The 17,224-nt window shown below is 42.0% G+C and overlaps 1 protein-coding gene across 1 annotated transcript in view; it reads left to right on the top strand.

Moving 5' to 3' along the window:
* The window catches only part of SPATS2 (spermatogenesis associated serine rich 2), a 102,525-nt gene extending 92,544 nt beyond the window's left edge, over positions 1-9,981 (top strand). The window contains exons 10-13 of the mRNA XM_074325734.1: positions 3,268-3,377; positions 6,070-6,172; positions 7,503-7,717; positions 8,758-9,981. Coding sequence (XP_074181835.1) covers positions 3,268-3,377; positions 6,070-6,172; positions 7,503-7,717; positions 8,758-9,066 — 737 coding nt within the window. The 3' untranslated portion in view covers positions 9,067-9,981. The remainder of the gene's footprint in view (positions 1-3,267; positions 3,378-6,069; positions 6,173-7,502; positions 7,718-8,757) is intronic.
* Positions 9,982-17,224: the final 7,243 nt, after the last annotated feature.

The raw sequence follows: 17,224 nt of genomic DNA, 5'->3' as shown, positions 1-17,224 counted from the left end.
TCTCCTACGGGTGCCTGGGGTTTGTTTTACTTTATGTATTTATTTATTTTATTTATTTTCCCAGTGATTAAATAATTCCTTTGGCATAATCAGAGGAGATTTCATCAGGTTGCCTGCAATTTAGTGTATATATTCATGTTACTACCTATCTCAGAACTTCCTTTGTTCTCTCAGTTTGTAGAACAGCCTTCACTCAGTATCTGTTATCATTGGGTAGGAGAAAAGTCAATGGATTGAGGGTTCAAGATATCTTGGCGAGGGTTCCTTGAAAGCTTACTAAAATTGATCGTGGAGGAATAGAGTCTAACGTAGGTAACTTGTGATGTTTTATACAGAAGAACCAGGTGTCTGTTTTTTTGTGATTTCTATTAAGTACTAGATTAAAGAGATACAGCTATATGAAAAGAAGGGAATGCCAATTGTAGCTTATACAATGGCATTTATTTGGGGCTTTTCAGCCGCACATGTTACCTTCATGTGTTGAATGCCAAACTTGCAATTAGGAAGGTTGTTTCTTTTAACCTGCTCTCAAACTGGTAAGAATGGAAATGAGTTTGAGATGATGGCTCACAATTAAATCATTTGAGTCTATGGTCATGAGCCAGAGGAGGCAAATTTGAAGCACTGAGCTGAGTTCAGTTTTGATCCATTTTAATCTGAAATGTACAATATATAGCAGAGATGCTATTCACTATTTTTCAGAGGTAAGATTTCATTTAAATTGAGTGGTATATCCTGAAATTTCTAAATGTGATAGTTTTAGTCCATTTATGTACCTGTGTATTCTTTTTGAGGATGAAGGTTCAGATAACATAGATCTAGTAAGAAGACATAGTCCTTACTTTTAACATATTTCAAATGGGAAAGCTAATATAATTAACCCCCATCACCCAGTTTCAATCAATTATCAATTCGTGGGCCAATTTTCTTTTATCAAATTCAGAGCTACAGTTTTACTTAACTTCATCAATTTTATATCTGTATCTTCTTTCTCCCATGCAAAAAATCCTGGTTCTCGATGACAGTAATGTGATCACTCATTTACCAGTACTGTCAAGAAGGTGCTTTTTTCTTTTTCATACATGGTAGTTTTATTAATTTATACATTCATAGTACTTCACAGTCCTTCATGCATTCATATATGATCTTCATGTCAACTTTATGAGGTGGTTAGGGTTCCCTTTTTTGGTTGGTTTGTTTTAATTTTATAAACGAATAAACTAGTTCTTTGGGAAAAAAATGTGACTTGCCTGACGTCATATAATTATGTTCTTTGAGTTAATCTGATATGTGTAGAAATCTTTACTTGACACATTTTCTCCATATTGAGATCTATAATTTTGTCTTAGAATCCTAGAATGCTGGAGCTGAGAGAAAGTGAATTTGATACAAATGGCAAATAGGTTTTATCTTGGGAACCAGACCAATAGCTCATTGGTAGCTCTTGGGCCTTGGTGTTGAGAAACTTTTGTAGACACGTTCTTAGCTTATTGGGAAAGTGTGCCCTTACTGATTAACCTGACGTGGGTATGGGCAACTGTGGGTGGCACATATGTGGCAATCAGGCTAAGTAAACTTGCTAAGGAGGTTCAGGTCTTTTTTTCTAACATAAATTTGGCTAATTTCACAGTAGGTTACAGGATTCTGTGTATAACAGTTAGGAGTTTGCATGCATGCAACAGAGTGGCCTAAATAAATGTGAGTTTATTTTTCTCTCATGAAATGGAAAGTCCAGAGGTAAGTGATCCAGGGTTGAAGGGCATCTCCAAAATGACACCAGGGACCCAGGCTTCTCTATCCTGCTACCTAGCCATCCTTGGAGTGTGTTTATGATCAAAGACACTTCCTAAGCCTTCGGTTGAGGAGGGGCAAAATGTTACATGCCAGTTAAAACTCCTTTAAAGAGCTTTGCTGTAAACCTCGCCCTGTGAGTTGTGCTTAGATCTCAATGGCCAGACTGTATCACATGACTGTCTTATCTGTAGCAAAGCCAGGAAATGTAGATTTTTACCTAAGCAAATTGATACCCAACAACACTGGACTTCTGGTAGGAAGAAGAGAGAGCATGGATATGCCATCGCTAACAGTCTTTGCTACAGTCTTCCCCTCAGTTACCCAACATCCTTCTTTTTCCAAAATGAGAACACACTCACCTTCTCCTCAATAGCATCACTTCCAAAGTCTTAGTTAATATATCCAGCTCAAAGTCCAGGACTTCTAGGGAATTTCAGATGTTCCAACAGGTCTGGATATACTGCAGTATGGTCTGGGGTCCCATAAACTAAAAGAAAAGTTAAATATCCCTCTTCCAATATTACATAGATAGAGAAAGAAGAGAGAATTATAGTAAAACTTCCCACTTGGAAAAGCAGTGATCAAATCTCACTGGACAGAAATAACAGAGTCCTTGCCCTGTTGGAACAGAAGTTCCCTTGGCTCATCTGGCAGTCCCTAGTTCTGCTTCCTAGGAGGATTTCTTTTGCCCATGTCCTCTGTGGCCCCTGACTCTCAACTCTGAGAAGTATATTTTTTTAATTGTTTGTTGTCCTCCATAGTCATATTTGAGTTATACATCTGGGAGCATGCCAAAGAAGATGCTTCTTAAAAGGCTATAAAGAACCTACATATCCATCAAGGAACTTGGTAAATAATCGTGGTATATCCACACAGTAGAATACCAAGTGGCTGTTAAACAGTAAGGGCCATCCAATATGTCAATAGGAATTGAATTTCAAGGTGTATTAAGTAAAGATAGCTCAGGTAAAGGAAGGATCATGTATATGATATGCTCCCATGTGTAAGGAGAGAAAAGGGAGAAAGAGATATGTTGTATAGGCATAGAACATATTTGGAAGCATACATAAGATATTAACAGTGGTTTCCTTTGGGGAGGGGACCACAAAGTCAGAAGGAGGGAGGGAGGGACACCTCATTTCACACTCATTTATTCTAGGTGAATTTATTTTTTACCATGTGAGCATATTTCTGTTTTAATTTACATACTTCTTGATAAAAAATGTTTTTGACTGGGTAGAGGAGAAAGAGAAATGACAAATGATTTCTATGTCTTTATGATTCATAAAGAGTGTACCATTTAACTGCCTTCAGAGTCCTTCAAGAAGGTGGAAACTGACCTTTGGTATTTTCATTTTCTGGGAGGGTGGGCAGCTAAGCCTTTGGCTGTCCACACACATACTCAAGGCCTGTACTTCCAGTTCTTCATCTGTTGAGCAGAACATCAGAGTTATACTCCTTTTTCCTCTACAGTGGAAATTTTGCTCAGCCGACAAAAGAAAGCTGAACTTCTAAAGAAGATGACTGATGTGGCTGTTCGAATGTCAGAGGAGCAATTGGTTGAGCTCAGAGCTGATATCAAGGTAAAACTTCCTTCTCTTTTCTGCCTTTCTTCTTACCCTCAGGGACTGAAGTAGCAAATCTCCATAATTCATGGCCATGTCTAATATGGTGAACTTATGAGCTTCCGAAACCTGGCCCTGCACCTGGTTCCCTTTCTCTGTAAGTGGTACTGTCACCTATCCAGTTGTCCAAGCTGGAAACCTTAGGAAATTTCTCCTTTCCCACATGAAATCTCTCAGCAGACCTTGTCCATTTGACTTCTTACTGAATCTCAGATCAGCCCTTTTCTCTACAGCTCCCCCACCTCCATCATGATCAGGTTACCAGTATCTCGTGCTTGGACTTCTGTAACAGCCTCGTCACTGATTCGACCCATCCACTTTGCCATTACCCCACCCTCCCAACCCTCCCAAATCAGTGCCTCATACTAGAGTAACCTGCTTCAAACTTCCCATTGCTTTTAGGAGAAAGACTATAATCCTTAACACGGGGTATAAGGTTCTGCACAGTCTGGTTCTGCCACCACCTTCATTTCACACCATGCCCCCCTGTCCTGTGTACTCCAGTTATATTAACTTGTCCTTTCCACAGACATATCCTGTTCCCTCCTGCGAGAGGGCTATTGCGCATGCTTTTCTATATGTCCAAAATACTCTTTTCCTTCCCTTTCACTCCCAGCACATACAATCACTCACAACCTACTCATTCCGATTTTCCTTTTATATCCCCCTGTTTTGTGACCTCATAGCACTTACATTCCATGTATATTTAAGTAAGTCTTTCCCACTAGATTGTGAACTTTACAATGGCAGCAACTGCTGTGTATCCAATGCCTAGCATAGTATCCTGGCACATAGTAGGTGTTCAGTAAATATTTAAATGATTGGTTGATTCTGATTTTATAGAGAAAAATGAGCAGTTTGAGTTGTTGATCATATTGTGATCTATTTATAAAAGTTACTTGGATTTAACACTCATACATTTTACATTCTTATCTAAAGAACAGTGTTTCTGAGACTAAGCATGGGAATCTGAGAGAGTCATGGGTAGTTGTAGACACTGGTGTTCTAAAGAATTGTTTATAAGCTGAACTATATGAACAAGGGAAGTTTGCCTCCCTACTCTTGAATCCTTAACCTCTGTTCTTTTTGAATACATGAGATTTATTGCCATATTTAAGAGGAATATTTACTGAGGAGGCTATATAACAGCCTTTGTAAAATAAAAACATAGATGGAAGATCATCTAATCCCTTGCAATAATTCTCGTTATTGTTCTGATCCAGGCTTTCACACAAACCTAGGTCATTATTTTTCTCTCACTCCTTACCTTTAGACTTTATTGGGGTGGAATAGCAAAACAATGCAAATTTTAAATTACCATTTTCTGACTAACTGAAACTATAGAACTAAATTTTATAGAAAGTCTTCCTCACGTTGGTTCCAGTCAGTCTCATTCAACTATCTGGGAGAAGCCAGAACCCCTTTGGAATTAGATAAGAATTCTGGCTCTTACAAGGCTTCATCTGTTCCCCTTCCCACATGGTTGAAAAGCTGCTAGAAATATTTCTGCAGGCTGACTAAGGATCTGTTTCTCTCCACGTTTTCAGTGTACTGAAGTGGGTGCTATGCAATTTAAATGTCTTATTTCCAGATCATTTTATTTCCGTCATTCCTGTTATGTCTTTGGCTCAACACACTCTAGAATTTGTTTCAGAATTAATCCCAGACTAATAGTACATGTCTGAAGGCTTTGTTATAGAGGTTCTTGTGCTTTCCTAAGCCACAATGTACTCTGGGGCTTTATGGCTTCAAGGCCCAGAGGTAATTTTTATTTTTCCTTTCCCTTTCATTGCTTCTAGATGCATCTTGAGGATTCTGACGCATTCAATTCTACCCCTGAAAATCCAAAAATCCCCAGTTAGAGGACTGCTCTGAGGAGGAGTTCGATTCTTTGAGATTATATCCAGGCCTTTAACTTTTTCATCTCCTTTTCATCTGAAAAAATGATTCCAGGCTACCTTAGAAATTGCTTATTGAAATGGACCCCCAGAAATACTTTATTTCTGACATGTTTGTAGTCCCACAATTTCTGTAGTATAGTTAGTTTTTTACCCAAGGGGTTGATTACTTCTCAGCTCAGTCTGCTTAAAAGGTTTAAATTATTTGCAGCGTAAACTTCTCATTTGTAAAGTTGACTTTTCACATGAATGATTTTCCATCTCAAGAAATCGTTCCTATTTCAAGGACTAATAAATCCTACTTTATAAAGATGTGAAGTGGATTTCCTAAGGAAGTTCCTATTAATGAATATCAAACCATATTTAAATGGAATCATTGTAACTTACGAGCATTTTTGCTGCCTCTGCTTCTGTATAAAATGGAACGATGTGGAGAGTAGCCAATAGTGGAAAGATGGCCCTCTACTATAAATTCTTGCTCCTTTCTCTACAGTTTTTTTGGATGATACTTAGTGGGCTTTGACCATCATGTAGCATTTTATAAAGTTCCCCTAATAGACTTTTCTTTGGGCTCTTAAGAAAATGACTGAATTTTGTCAGTCATGCAGCATTGGTAATACTATGGCTATTTAGCAAATTTCGAAGCAGTAAAAAGACCGTTGAAAATAATTGTTTCATCCATACATAGCAAGCTACAGGTTTCATGTATACTGTTTGTCTCACCTGGAGGCTTTTCTTTACCCTTTCTCCAGCACTTTGTTAGTGAACGCAAATATGATGAGGATCTGGGACGAGTAGCCCGGTTCACCTGTGACGTAGAGACCCTAAAGAAGAGTATTGATTCATTTGGACAAGGTGAGATGGTGAGAGATTTGGGGCACTAGAGATGGTGATGAGAAGACCACCCTCTACTAATTAGAGACTGAATTGCTGGTTGGCTTCTCCACTGATTCTTCCTTAGTGTCTCTTGTGTTTTTGTTTTCTTGTTTTTATGAAAAGTAACTCTGAGATCCTTAAGAAGTCAGTGGATGCATATATCTTGAGCCCTGAGGATGGGTATTTTCTAGCTCCCTAAATTTGCAGTAATAGTTTTTCATCACTCTCTGTTGAGTTGAGAGGTGTATAATATGTAGTGTAGAGAACATGGGACGCTGGAGTCAAACCAGGTTTGAGTCCTTGATTCACTGACCTCTTGGAACTTCATTTTACTCCTCTCCAAAGTGGAGCTAGCAAAACCTGCTTTGCTTGGCACATAACAGGTGCTTAAATAATAGCTTCAAAAGGGAGTGGGTTTGGGAGGTCACTTCATAGATTATATAAATGTCTGTCCGTTAAGCTGTTCACCTGAAACTAATATAAAATAATACTGTCAACCGTAATTGAAAAATAAACATAATTTTTAAAAGGGGGTGGTGTGCCTCTAAGGTGACAGTTTGTTGTGATACCAGTCAAACCCTAAGCTTAGCTCCTTTGTTCTTTCCATCTCAGTATAAAATTGAAATGTTGGACCTAGGCAGTGATTGTGAACTCAATATTAGTCCAGGCTTAAAGCCAAGGAAAAAATCTAGGGGGCAGTGTTAAACCATTTAATTCTGAACATTTGAATTGAAAGTGTTAATATTTTTCAGCTAGATTAGTATTTTGAGTTTGGGGTTATTTTTTCAGAACGAATCTTAGGAAGATGCATGTTTGTTGTAAAGACTAGTTCTATACATATCAACTAACCTTGATTATACCATGCATCATTCAAATGAAAAAGATTTAGCTCTTTACCTTTTTCTTTCTTTGCAAAGTCTGTTCTTTGCATAGGAAACCGAACATATGGCCCATATTATTGTTCCTAGGCTTAGTCAGCTGCTGGAGCCATAGCCAGGAATTTAGGTAGTAGGACATGCCACGAAGCCATTAGTAGGTAAGGGGAAGGGTCACTCTGATCTTAAACTGTTGTCCTGTCTCTAAGAGTTCCTTTACAAAGCAGCAGGGGGTTGGAGGGAGTGAAGAAAGAGGGCAGAAGGAAAATTTTCCTTCTTGTTACTACCCATTTTATAAGCTTTTCATTAGGATTACTCAAGTAGACAGTTGTTTATCTTAAATTGCTGAAATAGGGAAATAGAGAAATGGGGAAAACCTTACCCTTCATGCTCTTTCTTCCTATGACTACACATTTCTCATATTTCTGTTTCAGTGTCCCATCCAAAGAACAGCTATTCAGCCCGGTCCCGATGTAGCTCAGTTACATCTGTGTCCTTGAGTAGTTCATGTGATGCCTCTGCTGCTTCCTCTTCCACCTGTGCCTCTGCTACCAGCCTTACAAGTCCTAACAAGAAAAACTCAGCACCCGGAGAGACTCCTGCAGCTCTAGCAAACTCCAGTGGCCGGCCCTACCAGCCTCATCGAAAGGTAACCTGGCTTCCACAATGAGCTAGTTAGGAAGAACGCCACTAGATTGTGACAATTTGAATGCTGATGGCTCAGTACATTACCTTCGTCTCTTTATTCCCCTTCCACACCTATTTTGAATCCCTCCAGCCCTAGTTAGTGCCAGAGAAAGAAAGCATTTGGTATGTATGTTCCACACTACCAGCCAGGTTAGATTTCCTGTTGCCAAGGCTGCTGACTTGCTCGATGTTGGCAGTGATCCTGGCTGTCGTAGGATTAGTCACGCTGGGCGTTGTGCACACATCTCCAGGTAGACAAGCGCCACCGTGGCAGGTGCCCAGAGTGTGTCTGAAGCAGCAGCTCCCTGGAAGCACAATGTAGACAGACTGTCAGGGAGAGACAGCGAACCTGGTGCAGTGGAGCGAACACTAGAAAGTTGAAGATTATCCTTAGTTTCTTTTCCTTACTTTGAAAAAGATACACAAGAGGAATTCAAGGCAATGCTGTCAGTAATTCTTCAGTAGTTCTGAATTACATTGGAATTGGAGGACAAAAATCCTATGCCATCAGCTTTCTGGGTTGTAATGTGAAATTGTACTGCATGTCACAGCAGTATGATTTAATGTGTGGTTCATGATATATAGCAAAGCAGATCATACTGATGTTTATTTTATTCCAAATGTTCATTATCTTTACAAATGGCTTATGATCTGCAAGGTTCAGACACGTGATAAGGTATTTCCCAGTTAAGGGCTTGTAACAACCCAAAGAATGTTATTTCTTTCTTCTTCAGCTTGTTCCCAGCTAAAGAAAAGTGAATAATTCAGTGAAGAAGAGCCTAGGGAGGAAAGGCAGGGAAGAAAATAGTGAAAGATGTATTATTTCTGATGTAGTGGCTAGGTTAAATTGGCTGACAGAATTCTGTGAATCTTGAGAGAGAACTGAGTCCCATGCATGGAATACCATAGTGATGCTGTCAGAATACTCCTATAAACTGAACTGGAACTGATGGGGTGCCGTAATGCCAGAGTTCTTTGAACACCGTATTCTTTTATCCTTAGGTGTTGCCAGGGACCAGACGAGGACAAGGCTACCGGCCACAAGGCCAGAAGTGCAGTGACCCCACGAACCAAGGGCGACCTGACAGTGTGGGTCAGTACAGAAACAGCTCGTGGTATTCATCCGGTTCCAGGTATCAGAGTGTGCCACCCCAGGCACCGGGAAACACTAGTGAATGGGGCCAGGCTCCCTCTTCAGGGACCATCGGAACTGGAGCCAGCATGGATCCCAGCCTACCCAAGCCCTCATTCAAAAAGGGGCTCCCCCAGCGCAAACCCAGAACCTCTCATTCTGAAGCTGTGAACTCTTAAGGGAAATTCCCATTGGCCTCTCTCCTCTATCCCACACAATTCAACTTGGTAACTGGACTTTAGGAAACTTATAGTTAGATTTAATAACAAAAAGAAGTTTACATATATCACTTTTTATGCCATTCTAAATATTTTTGGTTTCTTCTCTCCTTATTTCCTCTTTACCAGTTTTGGAGGGGAAGCTGTTTTTTCCCTTGACCTTTCCCACTGATATTGGTTGATTCTGATTGGCCATTTCTACCAGGAATCATAGGAAATTGTTGCCAGGTTTCCCAAGGGTAAGCAGTGTTCTTCCCAGGGCAGCAGGCCTTTCAGTTGTCTGAAGAGGCCTTTCTCAGCAACCCCTACTGCTTAGGCTCTCAGAGAGAGATGGATCAGAGCTAGCCCTGTTGCCTTTCCAGGCAGACGCCACACATGCCTGTCAGGTTCCCTCTAAACAACAGTGTAACCAGGAGAGGCAATGAGAGTATATGTGCTGCACTGAGTTAGCCAGAGAAGGGGAAATTTAATTGGTGGAAAGAAAAGAACACTAGAAAATATTTGAGAATCTGCCTTTCCTCCTAGAACGTGCCTGAGATTGACACTCGGGTCAGAGTTTCAGTCTCCTGCTTGGCCCCATAGCTTAACCTGCTGTTTCTTCAAAATGCCTAAAGCCTTGTTTCCTATTACCTTAGACTGCAAACCAGTCAAGGGAAGTCCATGGGAAAGTAGCATTTAATTAAAGTTTAAAGAGGGGGGAAGTATTTCTTTATTTCAATGTTTGAAGATTTTTGTTGTTATTCTCCCTTTTTCCTGAATCCTAGTCTGATCCTGAACAAATTTATAGCAATATAATTAGTGTTAATCTGTTACCCATCAAAAAATTGCTGCAATCTTTATAGTTGAATAAATAAAAACTGCATAAATGTTCCCACATTTGTTTTCCAGCAGCAAGTGACTTCATTATCTGTTTTCCTTTGGACCTCATGGGGTAGAAGCCTCTTGAACATTTGGGGCTTAAATGAGGGTGTCTGATTGCTAAGTCGTTAGTCCACTGCTTAACTTCAGAACCAAATTAAAATGTGAAAGCCAGGATGAGCAAATGCAGCTATTCCTGTGGGAAAGATTCGTAGGATAGGGAATGGTGACTTTCTAAAGGAAGGCTTACCAGTTTAGAAAAACCACAGCTGCCAACGGCTCTCCCAGGCAACCAAAGGTTATACAGCACCCCTCTCCTCCACTGCCTGTCCCTTGATGGGAGTAGTGAATGTAACAGTATAATTGGGCTCTTGCATATAGCAGGTGGCATTGGTGTCAGACCCCTCCACCCCGCCCCACCCACCCCCAGAATCTATGGTTTAATAACAGCAGAGCTATTTATTTCTCCAGCATTTGTCCTCCCAAGTCTGAAGCTGAAACTGGAAGTGGCAGTGGTGCAGAATTTAGCTGCCTCAGGGCTTCCCCTGGCTCTTTGGCTGAAGCTGAGCTGCCAGGGTTCAGGTTGGTTGAACAGATTGAGAGAGAGAGAGAGAGAGAGAGAGAGACTGACTGACTTTTAGTAATGAAAACAGTAGTCAAGGAGTGCTGGGAAGCCATTTTCTAAAAGGCTAATCACCTCATTTTTGGGAATTTGTCCAACAACACCATCAGCCTGCTGGATGTCAGGAAAAAGGCCTGCTTTTCTGATTAATTGCTTACCTTACTTTATAGGAAATCTAGAGATTGAAGCAACCTTGAAGAGATTATGAGGTCTATCCCTGTATCTAGGCGAGATGGTATTTAACCACTCAGACAGATGGGAAGCCACTGTTTGTCACAATTGCCTTGAAATCAAAATTAAAATCTCCTTATAGAAACATATTTGAAGATTTTTTTCTGTGACCGTAAAAAGTTTGAAAATGATGAAGATTTTTCTACATTTTGTTAATTAAAAAAAAGTATTTAAAATACCAAATAATACAGAAATGTAAAAGGAAAAAGTTAAAGTTTTCCACCTTCCCATTCTGTTCCACAGTGGTAATAACTATTAATAATTTGGTGTATACCCTTGTAGATCTTTTTCAAAGCATATACATATGTGCATATACACATGGATAGATAGGTTTTTTATTTTTCGTTCTGTTTTTATAAAAAAGGCATCATACTATATGCATTCTACAATTCTTTATTTAAATGATATGTCTAAACCTTAATTCATTTAGGATCTCATGTTATAGATATTCTGCTCCTAAATTTGCCATTTGACTTTCTTAAATGAAAAGAAGTTAGGTTTATCATAAGTTTGAATAGTGCAGCCCATTCCTTGCTCCCCAGAATAGCTCCAGGCTTCCCAAGAGAAGGGAGGCTCTGAAACCTTGGCAGCTCCCACTGGCTGTTCAGAGAGATCCTACATATTCATCATTTTTCCTTCCCTTTCCAGTTCCTCTTAGAGATAAATGTCTTGCCCTTTCCCAACTTAGAGGTAGGACTTGAAACCTCAGGTTATTTAGCTCTGGCAGTTGTGTGCCACTTGAGAGAGAACATGTAAATTAGCATGGCTTCATTATGAACATCAGATATTTCCTACTAGGCCTCTTACTTATGGCAGTTCTTAAAATTCACTTTTTAAAAAAGTAATACAGATGAGTTTTTTTAAAGAGGTACAAAAGGATGCATAATGGAAAGTAAAGAAATCCTCCCTTATCTCGTCCCACTGATACGTTTTTTATATATCGTTCCACAAATTTTCTAAATTCAAACATGCAAATATCTTTTTTCTTTCTTTCATATAAATGGGAATCATACTATGCATACTCCTAATCAACTTTCTTTTTCCACTTGTTCTCATTTTTTATAACTAGTTTTTGTTTTAAGGGGGGAAAAAAAAAAAATATATATATATATATATATATATATATATATATATATTTAAAAAAATAAACCGTTCAAAAGCACATATGATGAAAAAGAAGCCTTCATCCCACTCTGGACCATTTGTCCCGTCCCCCTGAGGCAAACACTCTTTAAGTTCCTTGTGATTCCCTCCAGGGATTTGGTATCCTGGCACACATACGTCATAAGGCTGTATACCATTTAGACCTCTTCGCGTGTTGGTATATGTAAATATACCTCGTTTGTTCTATGGCTGATAGATCCCATTGTATATATTTATCATAATTAGTTTAACCAGTCCCTAATGATGGTTTTCAGTTTTTTGCTATTATAAGGATTACTGAAATGAGCATCTCAATACATATGTCATTCCTCATTTGTGAGAGTGTATCTTTAGGATAAATTCCTAGGAGTAGAATTGCAGGATCACATAGTTATTGACAAAGTTCTCTTAAAGATGCATGAATTTACACTCACCAACAATGTTTGGAGGTGCTTTGAATAGTTGCTGAGCTGGAAGCTACAGAGAGAGAAAGATAACTAAAACAAAGCCCTTCAGGGGGCTGATAAACTAGTTAGAGCAACTGAGACATACAGGTAGAATAATACAAGGTAATAATGTCGTATGAAAGCCACACTATCTTCTGTGAGTAAGATGGAGGAAGCACCACTTTAAGGTCTGGGTCCTATACTTAAACTAGAACTATACAAAGGCTGATTGCGTATTTGTTCAGTAGTTTATAAATAGGGTGACCTTATATTTCAGAATCCCAAAACAGGGTACAGTCTTGTAAATGTGAATGTATGTATGGGGCAAAACAGGATAAACTGTTTCAGGTTGGAGTGACCTGGAAAAGCCAGGATGCTTGGTTCTCAATCTGTGAACTAACTTATACTTTTGGAGGTCAGTAGAATAATGACTTGTGGCCCCTGGAAATTCTGCCATTTGACCTAACAAACTGAGGGTTTGTCTTGCCTGATTCATAGGATCCATCCCACCTTCTTGTCCCACCTGGTGAGGGTTATATCCTTTGGCAGGTACAGTCTTGTGAGTACTTCATGGAAGAAACGGGTCCAAAACGGTGTGTGTGGAGGTCACCAACTGGTACAAGGAGCTATTTTGTCACTGTTTTAACCAGTTCAGAGTACCAACCATAATTCTGGCGACCAGACAACATTCTATAAAATCAGTCAAGCTTGGCTTCTGGTTGCCTTAGCCACCTGAGCACATTTTTTCCGTCAAACACTGAGCCACTTACTGTGTTGGGCACTGTGCTGAGTTCTGAGGCAAAGATGAGTAGTTCCAGCTCTTCAACCACTTTGCAGGTTAAAGAAACAGAGCTCTTAGCTCTTCCTTCAACTCTTGGAAATCATGCCTGGTGGTTGGGTAGCGTGTGAGAGTGAAAAGACTGTGGACTTTTGAGACACACACTTGGATTTTAATTCTGGCTTCACAACTTGGTAGCTGTGTGAGTGGCTAACCTTGGGCAAATAACATCTTTGAACCACTTCCTGAACTGTAAAGTAGAGACAGTGGCAACTTCTTCCTGGAGGAGGATTTAGCCAGAGGCTGCAGAGCAGTACCCCGCTGTCTGAGCTAACCGATGACAAGTTGCACGTTCACTCACCATAACTCCTTTGCTTTTCGCTCTCTTCTCCTGCCCTGTTAAAAAATACATGAAAGACATCCCTTATGTCCAGTCATACAGACCTTATTAATCAAAGAAATAATTCAGTCACCCTATTCCTTTTGTAGCTTTTCTGAGTGCATATCCCCCATTGTGGTGCCGCTCTTGTCTGTTGACCACACCTGTCAGAAAAACACACCCTCGTCCCGTTTCTGAGCTCCCTGGTTGGGGAAGGCCAGATACTGATGGCACTCACCTGGGTAAACAGTCACCAGCGCCGCATGCAGGAGTGAAGTGGGGGCCAGGGCTTCCCAGGGGCGAGCCAGGGGCTGTTATTTCCATACAGGTGCTGAGGGAGTTTTATTACCTGTGTTGCTACTCCTTACCAAAGAAGAAACACTATCTGAAGATGTTTCTGGGTGAGGAAACTCACCTACCATCACTACCACCAGCACAACTGTTCTCCAGCCCACCCGCCCCTTCACTGCCGTCAAAACAGCAGAAACAAATACCACCCACTCCAATTCCTCAGAAAAGTCAGGTCTCCTTTTTATGTCTCTTCAACTTAACCCAGTTAGGCTTTCTCTCTAACTTGGTTTCAAACAAACCCGTATTCTGGTGCTGCTAGAACACAGATGGAGCTGGAGATTGCTGATTCACGCCCTTGCTGGCTCCAGGCAGGACCATGGTAGGCTGCACTGTGGCAGGCAGGCGGGGCCTGCAGTCCAGCTGTGAAGTCCAGGTGGCTGTTGACAGCAGGCACTCACTACAGGTCACTATGTGACCACTCATCAAAATGACTATACTGTCCCCTTTTCATAGGCTGCTTACCAAAGCACAGGACAAAGCGCCCCAATTGTGTGCCACAGTAGCAAACTGCTACCACCCTAGTCAAATCTTGGTTCAGACCCAGTTCCTCCACTACTAGCCATGAGACATAAAACAGTTTTTTATCTGTTAATAAAACCATGTACCTCCCAGGATTCCCTTGTTTGAAAGTTTATTGTGGTTTACTCACACTATCTAGGATTATCCACCAAAAGGAAAGGAATGGCCTAGAATGAGACAGCCAAAGTCTGCCCAAATACTGGAGGCCTCAAAGTATTCCAAAACGTTTAGTGTTTTTTTTTTTGGTGGGGAAGGAGAACCTTCAGTGAGGTTTCAATCCTGAACTCATTTCCCTGGTCCTAGCACCCAAGGCCTGAGCAAGTGCTCAGGGGATCGCTTACCAACAATTGCTACCGCTTAACTAAGCTCATCACATGTTCTCTCAACAATCCTTTGAGAAAGGGTCATTTCACAAATGAACTGATGTTCTTTCGATTAACCCCCCCACCATCCCTGCCCAAGGTCACCTAGCTGGTCAGTGGCAGAGTTAGAATTCTAACCCAGACTAGTCTGACTGGAAAGCCTGAGATTTTCCCACCATGCAACACAACTGTAGAAGCAGAGCTTGACCTGGGGATCTCCAGAAAGGAGGGTGGAGAGAGTGGGAAGAGGGGATGAGAGGGGAGGGGCCCGTGGGCTCTTTTCCTCGACAGCCACCTGTTCTCACCCACCACACAGCGACTGACTCGCCTGTGCCAGGGGATTGGGGGCTTTATCCATCTTTTATGTCTTGAGCGCTTTTTCCTTGTTTTGCTCTTCCCTTCTCTCCTTGTTCCCTTTGTAGATAATACTCCCACAGGCCTCCCACGGCAGCTCCAAAACAAGCCTCCTGAGTTTCTTCTTGTTGACAGTGGCTTTGAGCTGTCTCTGAACTGGGCTCTCCCTCAACTTTCCCCTCCCTGTGACTCCTGTGGTTGATGAGTCAAGAGTTGGGGGAAGGGCAGAGCAAAAGGAGATTAAAGCAAGGAGGCCAGGGCTCCCTGATTTCCCAGTTCTCTGTTCACTTTTCAACCCCTCCCCAACCCCCATCCTACTATCCTAAACAGGGGTCCCTGCTCCTTGTGTATGTTTGGGGAGAAGGGGAGGAGGTGTAAGGAGAGCAAGAAGACCTGAGGTACTAGGTAAAGAGAGATCTAAAGAACAAAACAGAAAAACCAGAAACAGACTCATATGTATACAGAGAACAAAATGATGATTCCCGGATAGGAAGGGGGTTGGGGGACTGGGTGAAAAAGGTGAAGGGATGAAGAAATACAAATTGGTTGTTAAAAAGTAGGGTAGAGCATAAATAATATAGTCAATAATATTGCAGTAACTGTATAATGCCAGGTACTAGACTAATCGGGGGGATCACTTCATAAATTACATAAATGTCTAACCAGTATGTTGTACACCTGAAATTAAAATAATGTCAACTGTAATTGACAAATAAATAAGATATAGAGAAAGAAAGACTTGCTCAAGGTAACCAAGTTGGTAAAAACTATGTATCTCTACCTCTGCTTCCTCATTTGTGAAATGGAGTGTAAGTAGCCTCTACTCTGCCAAATTCACGGGCTCCTATACGACTCAAAATCAGATAATAAACATTTACATGATGCAAATGTCACACATTGTTCTAGGTCCTTTAAAGCTAACAACTCTCTGAAGTAGTTATCCCCATTTCACAAATAAGAAAATTGAGCCACAGCAGGAAAATCACACAGTGGCAGAGCTATATTCAGACCTAGGTAGCCTGTTTCCCAAGTTGGTGGGTGCTTTCAGCCACAGCCTCCTCCTGTCTTCAAAGTGAGCTGACTCCTAAATTGCACCCTCTCCAGAGTAGAATGCCTGAAAGTCGCTTGCGGGGCTTAGATGAGCGACTAGGGGCGGAGTTACTTTGCAGCCCAGGACCCTGGCGGGGGTGGTGGAGGTGGGGAGCACAGTCTGCTGACTCCTTAGTCTCATTCTTCTTGGGAGCGAGATTCCCGGAGTCAGAGGACTGGGAAGGAGGATGCTTCCTCCCTTTCCTCCCAAAGCACCAGTCCATTTTAATGTAGGTGCCTGGGCTTTGGCTGTTGTCGCGGATGAGCGGTGGGTGGAGCGGGGGGCACTCCTTTCCGATGCTGGTGACTATGGCTGTGTTTCCCAGAAACTGGGGGTGCTGAGCCTCCCGCTTCACTCGTTTGGGAACAAATTGCTGTTTTGGCCCCGGCGGCTCTGGGCGCGGGCGGTAGCCGCGCTCGCTGGCAAACTGTGGGAGGGAGGAGGATCGGCGCTGGCAGCGCGAGGCCGGGGGCACCGACGCAGAGCCAAAGACGAGCCGCCAGGGTCCGGCTCCGCTCCGCCCGCCCAGCACTTCCTCACCCGCCCCTCACCGGAGGGGGTCCCTGCAGCCACCCCACCGCAACCCCCGGCAGCCCCCCCCCTTCAGCTCAGAGCGTGTTCTCGAGGACTGAAGGGGGACGGAGAGCGGAGGCTGGATCCTCCTCACTCCCCGCTCGCCAGGACCCACGCGCACAAGGTTAGGAAGTTCTTCGCAGAGTCTGACGTCTACCTGTTCTCTGTGTTTGCAACCTGATCCTTTAGCGCACCCAGGGAGCGGCTAAAGGTGACGAATAATAGAAATATAGAGACAACACAAAGGTGTAGCCTTCCCCCTTCTCCCCCCCCCCCACTCCCTTTCCATCCCCGGGGCACACGAGGGTAGCGTCTGAACCTCCCTTCCAGGGCCACCCACCCTCCGATTTCCCGACTGCTCCTAGCTGCAGAGGCTCCTCCTAGTGATCGCTTAATCCATTTTCCAGGGGTCA

Source organism: Rhinolophus sinicus, linkage group LG02, assembly GCF_036562045.2.
Source record: "Rhinolophus sinicus isolate RSC01 linkage group LG02, ASM3656204v1, whole genome shotgun sequence".
In the NCBI taxonomy this organism is placed as follows: domain Eukaryota; kingdom Metazoa; phylum Chordata; class Mammalia; order Chiroptera; family Rhinolophidae; genus Rhinolophus; species Rhinolophus sinicus.
The sequence above is the reverse complement of the archived record's forward strand: the minus strand, read 5'-3'. Positions and strand labels throughout refer to the sequence as shown.